Here is a 15,681-nt window from a genome sequence, read left to right on the forward strand (position 1 = left end):
TCTATTTTAAAATAATGAGAGTTAAAATATTAAATGACCAAAAAGAGGTTTAGCATAATGGGGGCTTCTGTATTACTGTAGATTGGTTTCTACCACTTTCACTGAAATGTATTTTTAACATATTTCTCTTGAATTTCAGCACTAGAAATTTCCAAATGAAAAGTAATTTTCCATTTTAGAGAGTGAGCTTATCTCATTATCCACTGCTTATTTATACTTTCCCCCTTTATCAGACAAAACCTTTAAAGCAGCTCAGTGTTCTTAGAAAACTATCAATTCTTTTAATATTTAGAAATGAGAAAACATTGCTTTTACAACAGAAAGAAATGGGGAAAGAATTTAAATAAATAATTCATAAAGAAATAAATAAAATTAGAACACAAATACTTAGCAAAACTCTAAGCTCTTGGGTGATCAAAGGTTCAACATATTTTTCACCAATAACATCAGCTCCCACAAAAATTCTAACCAAGAACAACTAAGGAGGGCAGGATTGCAGTGAGACTGGCATTTTCAAATGCCATTAGGATATGTAAATTACGAAAATCCTCCATGAAACAGTTGATAATACATGCCAATAATTATTAAAATATTCTTGTTCAAGGTAGTTTCAGAAAACTCACTGGGGTCCAATTTTATTTAACCAAAGCTAGGTAACTCAAGTATTATTTTAGAGCACTAATGATCTAACACTAGAAAATTTTCATAAGAATAATTAATAAAAGTTGGAGTAAATGCTAGATATGTAGTTAATATAAATGGGTCAAGTACATTAATTTTAAACAAATTGTCACCTTTAATTTTTCATATTATCAGAATCCTTTTTAGGGATGTTTTAATCTTCTAGAAAAATAAGCAGATTACAGAGAGACCCTTACCACTTGCACAACTTCTATTAACATTTTGCATTAGTGTGGTACGTCTATTACAAATGACATATCAATAGTCACAGCATTATTGACATAGGGTTCAGAGTTCACATTAGGGTTGATTTTTTGTGTTGAATAATCCTATGTTTTTAAAAAATTAAAATGTTATCTGTCCATCAACAGCATGCCATACAGAATACTTCCTCCATCCTAAAAACTGTGTTCCACCTAATCCTTCTACCCTCTCTCCAGAACCCTACAAAATCACTGATAGTACTGGCTTTAGAATTCCGTCTATGGAATCATATATTATGTAGACATTTCAGGCTTTTTTTTTTTCAATTAGAAATGTGAATTTAAGTTTGCATTTTATCTTTTCTTGGCTTTAAAGGACAGTGATCTCAAAGACTAAATAATATTCCACTGTAAGGACATACCATGGTTTATCTAGTCTCTATTAAAGGAAATCTTAGTTACTATCACATTTTGGGAATAAAACTGCATTAAACGTATGAAGGTTTTTGTATAGGCCTATGTTTTCAACTAATTTGGGTATATAGCTGAGTGTGACTACTGTATAAGCTTTGATGTAGTTTTGCAACTGCCAGTTTTTCAAACTTGATATACCTTTTGCACTCCCACTAGCAATGAATATGGGTTCCTGTTGCGCTAAATCCTCATTAGCATTTTATGTCAGTATTTTGGTGTTAGTCATATTATCAGGTACATGATGGTGTCTTACTATTGCTAATATTTAGTAATTCTCTAATGATGTGTGATGTTCCATATTGTATGGGTTGAAAAACTCCATCTCTATTGACTTCAGATACCATCTGGGTTTGACAATTTAATGGCATAGCAGAGATAAACAGAAGAGAAGCATGGCACAGCAGTCCTAGCAAAGAAATGAAGACTCAAAGCAACAGCTAACACCAAGTCACTTGTGTACTGAATTAGACACAGAATAGTCAGTGGTGAAGAAACAACTAAATTATGTGAGGAGACTTAAAAAAAAGTTATTTTGGGGCTCGGGCTGGGGCTGAGCAGTTGTACATTTGCCTGGCATGTGTGAGGCACTGGGTTCGATTCTCAGCACTGCATATAAATAAATAAAACAAAGGTCTATTAACAAATAAAAAATATTTTTTAAAAAGATGAGTTATTTTGAACAAGGTCTATACAGAATTTCCTCCATTTCTATTTCTCATCCTTAAAGATGAAGACAGTGCTTATTTTATTTTACTTTAATACAGGGAGGGCACTTTTTACTTGAGAATGAAACTTTTGGTTTTAAGAAAATGCATGGAGATACAAGATGGTGGGAGATGTATTCTGTGTTGTTTGGAGTCCAGGGATTCTAGTAGTGGGAATACTGTTTCTCTGTGAGCTACTAGAGGATCCCCAACAGCTACTTTTGCACAGGAATCCCAGGTGCCTTGCTGCTCTCCAGGTCTCAGTATGAGTCCATGACTCCTGGCTGCTCGCCCTTGCAAGACACCCAGCAGCAGCCTACACCCAGAACCTCCAGCTGACACTCATATGTGGACCCCCATCTACCAACGGCGGGGGGAGGGGGGGGGGAGGCGGCTGCCCTGTCACCTTCATCTTGGGACACTGCAACCAATGGCATAGATGCTGACACATGATAGCCTGTAACTGGGGATACCAGACAGGGTCTGGATACAGCCACCAGCCACAACACTGCATGCCAAAACTACAGAGCTACAACTCAGAACACACCACCCAAGGCCACTACCAAGACCCACCCCACTGGTTAATGAAAAGAAAATCAAATGACTTTGTCATATCTTAAAACTTTGTTACAATGTTAATAATTACAGGACTTTCTTTTTCTGTCAATTGTGTGGGGGGAGGGCTCTATAGCCAATTATTTCATCTATAAACAGTCATAGTCTAGACAACTTTGTGTCCTTTTTCCTTTGTTTTATTGTACTAACTAGGATTTGCACTTGCCTTGTTCCTGAACATCTGGGGAAAGCATCCATTTTCTTAACATTAAATAAGCTATAGAGCATTTGAGATACTCTTTAGTAACCTGAGGAAGTTTCCCCTTCATTGTCAGTTTATTGAGAATTTTTATCATGAAAGAGTACTTCATTGATAAGATTTTCATTCTTTAGCTTGTTGATATGATGGATTACATGGATTTTGAAATGTTCAACTAACTTGGCCTCACACGATGGGAATATTCCATCTGCTTAATATTTGCCAGACAAAATATAGAGAATTTGTCATGTTTTCCTTAAAAGTTTAATAAAGTTTAAATAATGAAACTATCTGAACCTTGTTCTTCATGTTATAGAAGACTAATTATTAAATTATTTTATACAGGCCTCTAGTTCTTATGTAAGTTCTATGATACATCTAGATTGTCTTCCAAGAAATTGGTCCATTTCATCAAGGCTACCAAATTTGTGAGCCATGAGTTGTTTATAATATTCCCTTGTTATTCTTTTAATGTCAATGGGATAGCCCATCTTTCTTTTCTGATAAAGTGTGTCTTCTCTTTTTTTCTTAGGTTAGCTTCACTAGAGATTGAACAATGCTATTGATCTTTTTAAAGAATAAGATTTTGGTTTCAATAATTTTCTATTTCTTTTTTTCAACTTCATTGGTACCTGCTGTAATATATATTATGATGATTATGATTATTAACATTAATTTGTTTTACTTAAGATTTCATTTGTTCTTTTTCTATTTTCTTGAGGTGGAAGGTTAGATTATTGATTTTAGATCTTTCTTCTTATCTAACACATTCAATACTATACTATTCATTAAAACACATTTTGATAAGGTATATTTTCAATTTAATGATTTATAGAGGTGGATCAAATATTAATTTTAAATATTTTAAAAACAGTAATAAATGTAGAAACATGTGAATTTTCCATTAAAAGCACTTAACAAAAACTCATACCTGATATATTTCAAGTGTTATTTTTGGGAATTTGTGGGGGTAGTGCACATACCTCCCAATGCTAAAACCACAACTTAGCATGTATGCACCCATTTTATCATCATCAAGAACAAATCATCATAAATATCAGTAAGTATTACTACATAGATAATGTTTCATGTTTTGACTCTTGTCCAAAATATGTATAAACAAAGATGTCCTTTGGGGTAGAGGTAAAAAATAAAATAAAATAAAAAGCGTCCTAAGGATTATCAGAAATGAGGTGTCTTATTTTTGACATTTCATTTATAAAATGTAAAAGAAGAGGGGACTGAGCTAAACCAGAGATAGTAGGTGATATTAAGGGTGGATGCTACCTCTAACCATTGTTAGCCAACTCCAGGAGTGGTGCTAAGAGGATTCTGAGGCTGGACGCTTGGGGAAAGGTGGTTTGGCAGAGCAGCAATGCTTGTCATGAAAGTTATGAAATGATAGCATACAGGCAGCATATGGCTATGCCTGAGCAAAGCCACCCTTTGTGTTCTACTGAAAGAATAATTCTAATTCACAATGCTCTGTAACAATTAAGGGTAAAAGAATTTATCAAAACTGCAACTTGGTAAACCCAGTTAATATTTCTCAGAAAATGCTATAGATGAAATATGCTAATGAGTGAGTAAAGGGGGTTAAGCCTTCTAAACAGTTTCATACTGCTTTGAAATCAAAACTTCTATGATTTAATTGCCTATATGTAAAATAAGAATGACATTTGTTATTTGCAAATCTTTGGCCTGTAATTGCTTTACTTCAAAGGGTGCCAAAATGTATGAATATGACTTTGCCAATCTTGGTTAAAATAATTTTTTTTCTCTCTAAAACATACTCTTAATGTAGATGGAACAATGGAATGTTTGCACCCCCCACCTTTTTTTTTTGGCAAAAAAGTTTCTTAAAAATAACTTTGTAGAATAAAGGAGATAGTAAAAGATAAAAATTTCACAAAAAATATATTAATCTGTGTTACTTTGACAGATACACAAAATAAAAACTTCCTATGATAGACAAGTTTTCTGACTCCTGTGCAACACAGAGACTTGCAAAATGACCCAGGACAGGGGCCTTCAATTGATTTCAGTTCCACTATGTGTCTGAAATTCACATTCCTCTTCAAAGTCTTCATTTGCAGAACAGTGTTCAGCTTGGCATCAAAGAAAAACAGCATTTTGGGAAATAGTTTCAACACTCATCCTTAAGTTGTTTCTTTTTTTATTTTTGTTTTGGTGTTGGTTAGTTTTCATTTCTTTATGTTTATTTGTTGGTTGATTGGTTCCAGACCATCAGTCATAGATTTGCCTTTTTGGCATATATAAGCAGGCCAAAAGACATAAAATGATTCTCAATTCAGGTTGAGCAATAAACTCACGTGGAAAGTTCTTTTAAAAATGCCACTAATGATGATCCACACATTCTGAATTAATTGAAAGGATAAAGGGGTTAAGGCATTTTTTTATAGGGTACTACAGGTTGCAAATCAATATCATCTAAGAAAAGGCTGTTCACAATTTCAAAAAATCACTCACTAGAGTAGGTGGAGATATTAAAGAAAATGGAAATTCAATGTTGTCATTTTAAATCATTCCCATCACTGGTATGCTGAAGTTAATCTACTTTTGTTTAGCCTGTGCTTATTAAAACAAAATAATGAATTAGAAAGATCACATAGGAAATTCTGTACGAGTAAAAGGAACTGATTTATAAATCAATCTTACAGCCACCCCTTCCCTGTTATTATGTATCTTTTAATGACTTCAACTTTGAAATGAACTTAATGCTCAACTACCACAGAGCATAGAAAGTTCCTAAGGTGGATAAATTTAAAGATTTGTTTTTGTAATTTTTCCCAAATAATAACAGCATAAATACTGATAAAAATTAGTTATTACAGTAGTAAGTTCTTTCAAAACTCATATCTATTCTCCCAGTGTAACATATACCCCAGTATATTATCTAATTTTTTTGATAAGGATGATATTCAGACATCACACATCTCATTAGACCCTAGTAAACATCATACATGTTATAGCTACTATGTATTTATCTATAATATACACTCCTATAAGTCTAAATTATCCCATTTATTTTAATATGGTGTTGAACTTTCATGGCTGGGTCAATTCATTCTTTACTTACAATGCTGATTTACTTGGGGCAGGGGAGGGGGGTTCTTGGCATAGTACTGGGTTCTTTTAAAGAAATACCTTCAACAAAAACCAGATACAGATTTTTGCCAGGTAGACATTTTAGTCAGACAAGTATGCACCGTACGATGACTAGATTTCTAAAGATATGAATTTACATTTTATGAATACCAATTGGAAAATGCACACGCATGCATACACACACACACACACACACACACACACACACACACACAAACAGAGGATCTCAAAATGCCTTATTCAGTTTTTATGGAAATCTCAGTAAAATCTTTTGAGGATATAATGGATGATAAGCAGTCCACCATTTATATTCTAAGTGTAAGCCTTATATTCTAAGAATGTAATATAACATTCTAATATAAATAATATTCTAATATAACAGAATGTAAGCCATTTACATTCTAATGCTTATAGGCCATCACATCTATAATCCCAGCAGTGAGACAGGCTGAGGCAGGAAGATCACAAGTTCAAAGTCAGTCTCAGCAAGTTAGTGAGGCCCAAAGCAACTTGGAGAAACCCCGTCCCAAAATAAAATATTAAAAGGCCTAGGGATTTAGCTCAATAGTTAAGCACCTCTTGTTCAATTCCTACTACTACTACTACTACTACTGCTAAATAAATAAATAAAGTTATGCCATCAGAAAACAAGGTATTTAGAGCATTTTACCAAAACTAGGAGAAGCAAGCATAATTGTCACTGAAAAATACATTTCTATCTTACCACGAGAGTTTCTCATGGAGTTCCAAGTTAGTAGGGAGGAAAGGAGAGAAAGAGATAGCATTAGAATAAACATCCACATGAAACTGATTCTTCAGATCCACTATTTCTAAGAACACTGTTCACCACCACATTTTTATATATATAAAGATACATGTGCCAATTTCTTATGGAAGTTAGCTTTAACTCTTCCAAAAATAAAAAAATAAAAAGACATTATTTTTAGCTCATAAAAAGTTTCAGGAAAATGTGTACACTACACTTTGACTACCAAAAAGCCCCATGTTGGCCTACACATCAAGCATAAGTTTTACTCACATCTTATTAAGCTAGTTGTAATTTCTGTTCACATTATATCTCTTGTTTTACTTTTGTATTGATTTGTCTTCATCACATTTCTGGGATATAAGAAAGTGACCCTTTTCTCTCTGAACTCAGAGACATTATAGTTACTAACCCTGATTATAAACGCATATATAAAGAGATATGGCTCTTAAAAATGAAACCGTGTATAAAATTCACAATTCTTATACTTATTTCTAAACATAATTTTAATATTTAAAAAAAGTCTCAGGTATTTTTTATACTTGATCTTAACATAAAAAAAATTATTTTAAATGATTTTAGATACAGAGTGTTAAGTTTCATATAATTACTTAGTGTGTTTTAACAGATCTAAATATTTCTTTGACATTCTATTGTCAAATAAATATGAATTCCTTGTGTGGAGCCTTATCAACCAACTGAATGCTTTATATCTGGTGTGAAAAATTCAATCACAATTGTCAAAGATCAAGCTGCTACCTCTGATAACAAACATGATGAGATATCATCTTGTTCAATATATGCTTTCACACTGACATGTAAGCTAATAAAAATATGAAGTTGTAGTATTTATTTTGTTTCTTGAACAACAGAAGGCTCCTAAGAAGGATAATGAAAAGACCTAGTCATTGCATGAAAATACAATCAACTTTTTATAAGGAGGACGATTAACTGATTTGGAGACTAACTGTAGTAAAATAATAACGGCATGCATTGCATTTATAGATGATTTTATACTAAGTACCACTGAATATCTCAATGAAAGCATTTCTATTTTCAACTACAAAAAAATGTGTGTTGTAACAAGTTTCATTCACTTCACTCAATAGCTATTTAATATTTACTAAGTATCAAGTACTATCTATGGCTAGTCCACCTCACTAATCAGACTGAGTATTTTATCAACTTTTCTGTGGAGGAATGCTAGAAGGAGGACATGCAACTAACTTTTTGTGAGTCAATTATATTTCTGAGATACAAAAACTTAAAAATGAACAGCCATTTTTCACAAAAAAAAACAAACCCCAGTAGATTTGTATATATGGACTTAACTTCTCACCCACCTTGCTCCTTACCCTGTTTGGCTTCCTTTGCATTCCTTCTCAGGGAAAGCCTGAACTTGATAGTCTCACTTTCCCTTCTCAGCCACTCATAATCAGCCCAGTCAGATAATTCCCGATGTTTGCTGAATTTATACACTTAACTCTATCTCCTCTACTATTTACCTCAAACCCCTCTGCCACTTCCTTAGCTAAGAACTCCATCATCTTAAATTATAGTGACCATTATGTATTAGACACTAAAGTAGATGATAAATAATTAAATAAGGCAGCTTCAGTCCAATATCCTTTAAGAAACTGAGGCAAGCAGGAGGAGGAAAACAACAAAAACACCCTGAATGCCTTCCCTTCTGAACAACCACTTCAAACATGTCAGGAGCTGTATCACCCACCAGCTGGCTAAGATAATAACAATCCCTCCCACTTCTCCCTCACCTCCCACACTATCTTCCTTATTCATCATCTTAGTTTGATATTGTCACTCTTCTATGTACATACTATATATTAGCCAGTCACCAAGTATCTCCCTTTTAGACTCCTCTAACCCATCGCTGTCCAAAAGTTCTTTCTACAACAATGGAAAAGGCAACAGGTATAAACACCGAGAACTTAAAATGTGACAAGTGTGACTGAGAAACTAAATTTGAATTTTTATTCCAATAATCATACATTTCTTACGGCAACACTACTGAACAGCACAGCATAACCTTCTTTCATGCTGCTGATGGAGTCATTGTCACACAAAAGAGCTGATAACATTACTTTTCTATATAAAACTAACATGTCTCCTTACAACCTTCACCACTGCACATGGCATTCAAGGCTCATTTAAACCAAATTACTACCTCAGTCCAGTCCCCCCAAATGCTGTCCCTTGCAGGCTCCAAAGATATTGGGCCATTCAGAGACTCCCAGAGGCCATGCTACAATATTTCATGCAAACGTCTCTCTTGTACTGGGAATGCTCCAGGGAATAGCTACTCATCTTCAAGATCCAGCACAAGTTTCTATTTCTCTGAATACTTAGCTGTCATCTCACAGAGCTTGACACTCTGGCCTTACTCTGCTGCAATAACATTTTGTATATAGCTCCACTAAAGCAATTAATCATAATTAATAGTTTACATATAAAAAATGTGAATTCCATGTGTGCCAGGTGATTACCTACATTAAAGAGATGACCTGGAAAAGCATCTGGCACAGGATTTCACCCTGAGTAAGGATTCAGTAGATGTGTAGTGCCTTTAATATGTTTTAGGAATCGTGTTGGTGATAATAAGAACCTTATTTACCAAGAGTACAAAAATCTATGATAATAAAGGCTAGAAAATAAAAAGAAGTGGGGAAAGAGAAAAAGGTCACATGGCACTGATGATACCAATGTAAGACTAAGGTCAGAGAAACTGAGAAAACTGATGTGAGTTCCAAAAAATAACTACCAGAAACTCCACAGCTCAAGCTGAACTTGTTTCTCTCCTTCCCTATCTGACAATGGCAATAACTAAATTCCTTAATCAAGGATTGTAGATGTTACAAGGTCAAGAATAAGAGAAAGCTTTTCATGTGATGTATAACTGAGAAGAATTTGTTGTAAGTAGACCAATAAAACACTATTCTATGGCCCACTCCTCAGGAAAGAGCTCTGTTAAATAAAACACTAAATATATTTTTTTCTAAGAAAATTCAACCAAAAGAAGAACTTATTTAATTTTAACATCCTCTAAAATAATAGATGGAACCATTTCAAAATGATCAATGACATCTAAGGTATGTTTATTCCTAATATAATCACTTTCCTTTATATAAAGCAGTCTTATTTCTTGTTCCTTTTAGTTGACTTACACAAAACAATGCAGATAAATATTTAAATAGTTAAAGGTAAAAATTTAGGCAATCTGAAGCAATAGTCAATATATATCATCGTGTATAGGTGCCTGAACTGAAGAAATATAATGTTTAAGTAATATTTTCATGTTCCATTTCACTGGTTTGACAAAGCATAGGTTTACAATATAATTTTATTATTAAACAAAATCCTTCCGTTGGATTTGCAGATCACACAAAATTAATATTTGGATTTAGTTCAGAGGTTGAGTAAATTAGCTTAGTTCACTCCGGGTTTGAGTTCATGGTTCAGTTCAAGTTCTTGATAATGAGCACATCAAAATAAAAATATTTAAATAATGTAATCAGGGCTGACATTTAAGAGTAAGTGTTCAGGCAAATATGTGTCTTAAAAAAACAAACTCACTTTACAGAGAGAGCTAAGGTTAAATCCGAAGGTTTGAGCATTCCGGGAGCCGGCGTTCATGTAGTTTCCCATTAGCAATACAAGTTCCAGCAACATGCTGAAGCTTTTGCTCTTCTTTATCTCTTCGCAGGCAGTACTGACAGCCATGATGTCAGGTTTGATGTTGTTCACCTGCTCTTCAAACTGAAGCTTAAAGAGAATAGCACTGAGCCGTGGCCGCAGTCTCTTCACATTGCTCATCTGATTGAAAAGAAAATAGCAGATTTCCTTTAAAATGCATGGTATAGTTTAGTACTGTACGACTGCAAGTAATCTGGGATGATTTATTGGTATGACAGTACCAAAGAAGCAATATGTCCTCTGAAACTGATGGCAGGAAGAGAGAGAAGCCCTACTTGTTTTTGTAAGGAATCCAGAGTCATTCCTCAAAAACAAAATTAACAATTTAGATGTGCAATGAAAAGAAAGCTTTAGTAAAACAATAATGTTTAATTAAGCAATAAATTAAATGCATTTTTACACACTCAATTTTAAAAAGGTAACAGTATACACACACAACAAATTACAGAACATCTATATTATTACTTTAAATAACCTTTGTTCAATACTGAAATATAGTAGGACATGTTTAAAACATACTCAGAAAGGTCTAAAGAGGGTTTGTTTGCTTCAAATAGCAATTGCTGTCCTCAGAAGCCCTGCTGACTAACAGTATGTGTTAGATAGAGGGAGAATAAATAGGTCCCAATTTGTACTAAATTGACTTTCTTCAGAAACACAGAAAGCAGAATGACTCCTGACACATACTAAATTAGCAGAATCAGAGTTAGGAAACATGGGAGTCACAGGAGATAGAAGTAGTGCAAAGCCACAGGTCTATCACATGCCAAGTTAACCCTCTTTGTGACTCTGGGAATGTGACTATTGGGGATGAGAACTGGAGGTATCAAAAAGAACAAAAGAAGCTGGGTGTGATAACCTATGCTGACAGTCCAAGTTACTCTGAGGCTGAGGCAGGTGGATTGCGTGAGTGCAGGAGTTTGTAATCAGCCTGGGGAACACAAGAGAGGCTGGCTGAAAACAAAACAATAAAAATGGGAGAAGTTCTTTAAAGCTTATTCCACCATTTTATCAGTATATATTAAGGGAATGACCACTTACCTGTAGGCTAACACACACTATATTGAAGATAGATATGAATTTCTTAACTAAAAGGAAGATATTGGAAATTCAAAACTTAAACCATGCCAATGGGGCAGTAATGGTAAAATTATGGAATTTCAATAACTATTATAAATATCAAAAAAAATTTTTAGGTAAGACCAGACCCCCTCACACAAAAAAAGTGACAGAAACAACAGGGTTAAAATAGAAATGAGCTAAGCAACAAGAATGCAGTCCTAATTAGAATATTCCATGCTTGTATAATTATATCAAAATGGATTCTACTACCATATGAAATTGGAAAGAACCAATAAAAAATTTAAAAACAAGTTCTCTGTGGCTAAAGGAAAGGATAAAAAACAATTGATGAATATACATCTAAAAAATCAAAGCAGAAAGCATTAATAGTAGAGATCAAATTCTTATATTTGAAAAGTTTCATTAGAAAATAATATAAATATCTAATTTATACCCAGCCCTCTCATCAGCCACAGGTTAAATGTTTACATTCACACAAGCATAATTCTAAGAGCTCAACTAATACAATAATAAGCCTGCTTTAGAAAATGTTTTCAAATACTTTGAAAAACATCTTCAAGGGCTGGGATTGTGGCTCAGCGGTAGAGCGCTCGCCTAGCACGGGCGGGACCTGGGTTTGATTCTCAGCACCACATTGAAAAAAAAAAATGAATAAAGGCATTATGTTGTGTCCATCTACAAAAAAAAAAAAAGATTCTCATTCATTCTCATATTCTCTCTCTCTCTCTCTCTCTCTCTCTCTCTCTCTCTCTCTCTCTCTCTTTAAAAAAAAAATCTTCAAAGTCCCTTGTCTAAAACCAATATGGGTTTTTTCCTCCTTCAAGAGAGTAAAAAAAGACTATAAACTTGACAAAGACATTTTTAAATTTTTTCTACAAATTTAAGCAATATAATGTTGTAGAAAGACAAATGGTAACCCTGTTATAATATTGATTTTAACTGGAAATGAATCACTCTTTTAAGATAGTGTTATCTCTACCACAAAAATTTCATAGTCATTTGTCCTAAAATATATTGTATGTTTTTAGTATGAGAAATCCTAGCTTGGCCCTTACATGGAATTTTTAGCTAATATAATGTATATTGTGTTGAACTAAATTGAGGTATGCTTTCTCAGGGGGAGAGAAATTAAGTCAAAAAACAATTAATATTTTTCACCTCTTTTTTCTTTCTTCCCAACTTTTCCACACGAAAAAAGGTGTCAGGGGGTTGGGGCAGCCTTTGTATAAATACACAATCTAGGCATCAGGTTGTTGATTTGTAGAGAAGGATAATAATAACTTTCATGAAAGAATAATGATCATTAAATTTATTTCAATAAGTGTGTTTTGAACTCAAATATACATATGGTATACACCAAAAAGGATTCATTCCTTGAATTTTTTTTTCTCTTTTTCCCTTAGGCACTGTTAATGGTAGATACACACATTACATTGGCAACATGGATAATACTCTATTACAACCCTTTAGAATGCCAAGACACACAAAACAGCACTGACATGTATACATGTAATAATGACCATTCAAAAGGTATCTAATGGGCCCATGGAATCTCTGTTCTCAATGGGTACCCTTATTCAAATTTAAGAAGTCATTTGACAATTTACAATAAACAAGAGAAATAATTCTTCAGTACCCCATGCAAAATATCAGTGTTACAAAGTATTAATTCTAATATCTATTATTCCACTATTTCATGCATAAGGAAAAAGGGGGGAAAGACTATTTAAATGCCTACATTATATCACCTGAAATATTTTAAAGCTTTCATACTTACAAGTTAACCATATGTAGCTAGCATAAAGTAATTAATTTTCCTAGAAAACTATAACCCAGATTTGTATGAGTAATGAGTCTATCTTGCTCTAGGGACAGATACCTTGAAAAGATAAAGTCTATGATGTAATGCAGAACAAATTGCTAAAAGTTCATTAAAAACCCTGACAAAGCAATGTCAGGAAAGGTAACCTAAAACAGAGCTTTGAACAACACTTTTTTTTAAATTAGGTATCCCTTATTCTTTCTTCCAAATTTAAATAAATTTATATTTTGACTATTATTAAATGAATGTATTTTTAAAAAATTGCTGAGAATGGAACCTGAGAGATCATGTGGACCTGGTTACTGTCTTTAGCTTACTATTATGAGGTACAACAATGCCCTAGACCACATGGTTGCCCTTTTAAAAATAAACAAAAAACTCAATTGAAGCTAATGTAACATGACCCAAATCTTGGGATCTAATTATAATACAAAGATTCTTCATCTCATGACTTAAATAAAAGTTTGTTTCTTCAGATGGAATAAAATAAAAAAAAGGTAAAATGGTATGGGAAAAAAACTCATATATGTATAAGTAAACTTGAAAAAATGTTCCAATATCCTCACCACTTCTAATACTACATCAACATTGAGGACTTAGATTCTGTTGTGGTGGCTTATGCCTATAATTCCAGTGGCTCAGGAGGCTGACTCGGGAGGATTGCTAGCTCAAAGCCAGCCTCAGCAGCAAGGCACTTAGCAACTCAGTGAGACCCTGTCTCTAAATAAAATACAAAATAGGGCTGAGAGTGTGGCTAAGTGGTTGAGTGTCCCAGAGTTCAATCTCCAGTACCCAAAAAAGAAAGAAAAAGAAAATCAGAACTAAAGACTTGGCTGTAGTAGAATAACAAGTTAGCACAGAAATGCACAGTTGTGTTGCTCAAATAATAATAGAAAACACTTAAAAAAAAGAACAAAGGAAAGATTATAGTAAAAGTGAAATTAATAATAATGTTAGAAGAAATAAGAATTTAATTTTTATGAAAATACCTTTAAACTTATTGTTAGAGTCTCAGCTATATAAACTCATGACAACAAAATCTTTGACAATGATTGATAACCCAAAGATCAACGTAAAGAAGCAAAATAGTTTGCTTTCACTCAGTTTTTGAAGGCAGTGAGTACCATGCCTGAAACCTCCCACTCTCTACCATTCAGAGATATCACTTACCTGAGTAAGAAACCTTAAAGCCAGTGACTAGTGAAAATCGAACAAGAAGTAATGTTCGGAACTCTAAGGGTAATTTTTTTTTATCTCATTGGCAACGTATGCAATAGAGCAGAGACAAAAGTAAAATGAAAAGACCTTTAAAAAAATCAATGAACCAAGAAGTATAGTCTAGGCCCCACTCAGTGCTGTGAGAAGCACCAAAGTCATAGTTGTGGCTCTTTTAACATATATGCTCTCTTTTAAAGGGTAAAGAGTAAAAAATCTCCCTGGGAAGATGTAATCTTCCATTTTCTCATCACCATTATGTTTTTCACATACAATCTTAATCTCATACATTATTTTCTGGGGAGAAAAACAGAATCAATTTGACACTTTTATACCAACTCTATTTTAACAATATATCTAAACTCCTTACAGATATTTTTTATTAAATAAGAAGTTGTCAGGAATGAATTTTTTTCTGACAAACAAGTGTTTCCTCCATATCCTACTGTGTGCATTTGCATAGGCACACCCATAAAAAAACTTTCTAGTTCAAGTTCAATGTCTTTGACATTCTTGCCTAAAATCATTATGAAACTAACCATTCATTTGATTTTTCAATGACTGATTTGAAAAAAATATTACCTTCAGTCCTTGTAGGCATAGTACCCTAAAGCTTTAGTTCTTAAACTACATAAATGCCTATCTATAAGGAATAAAGGAACAGAGTTTCAGGAAAGTTAGATGAATGACATCTTCAAGTCACATGGGAGCAGAACCTGGGCATAGATGTAACTTGCTACTAATGAAACATTCCTAACACTCACAGCATCAAAATATAAAAATTGATAGCCCTCATTTAAAAATCCTCCAGAGCACAATCTCTTTCTACCATGCTCTCTTCCAAGACTGAATTTTTTAACTGCCCCACAGTAGTTGTTAGGTAACACATTAAAGAGAATGACACCTACTACTGCTACATCCCTGCTACTACATCAGTGTTTTTATCATTTCTTCTTCATACATCCATGAAAATACTGTGCTGAATTGTTTACATTTCTATCTCTCCACACTGCACTCACTACTCATAGTGGCCTACACTAAGTAAATTCTTCAGTTCCCTGAAGAGAGCTATGACAAAC

The 15,681-nt window shown here is 33.6% G+C and overlaps 1 protein-coding gene across 4 annotated transcripts in view; it reads right to left on the reverse strand.

Moving 5' to 3' along the window:
- Diaph3 (diaphanous related formin 3) overlaps positions 1-15,681 on the reverse strand; it is a 460,724-nt gene that overhangs the window by 199,435 nt on the left and 245,608 nt on the right. For all 4 annotated transcript variants that reach the window (XM_077792732.1, XM_077792731.1, XM_077792729.1 and 1 more), the window contains one exon: positions 10,363-10,602. In XM_077792732.1, the coding sequence (XP_077648858.1) occupies positions 10,363-10,602 (240 nt within the window). The remainder of the gene's footprint in view (positions 1-10,362; positions 10,603-15,681) is intronic.

Source organism: Urocitellus parryii, chromosome 2 (assembly GCF_045843805.1).
Source record: "Urocitellus parryii isolate mUroPar1 chromosome 2, mUroPar1.hap1, whole genome shotgun sequence".
NCBI lineage: Eukaryota > Metazoa > Chordata > Mammalia > Rodentia > Sciuridae > Urocitellus > Urocitellus parryii.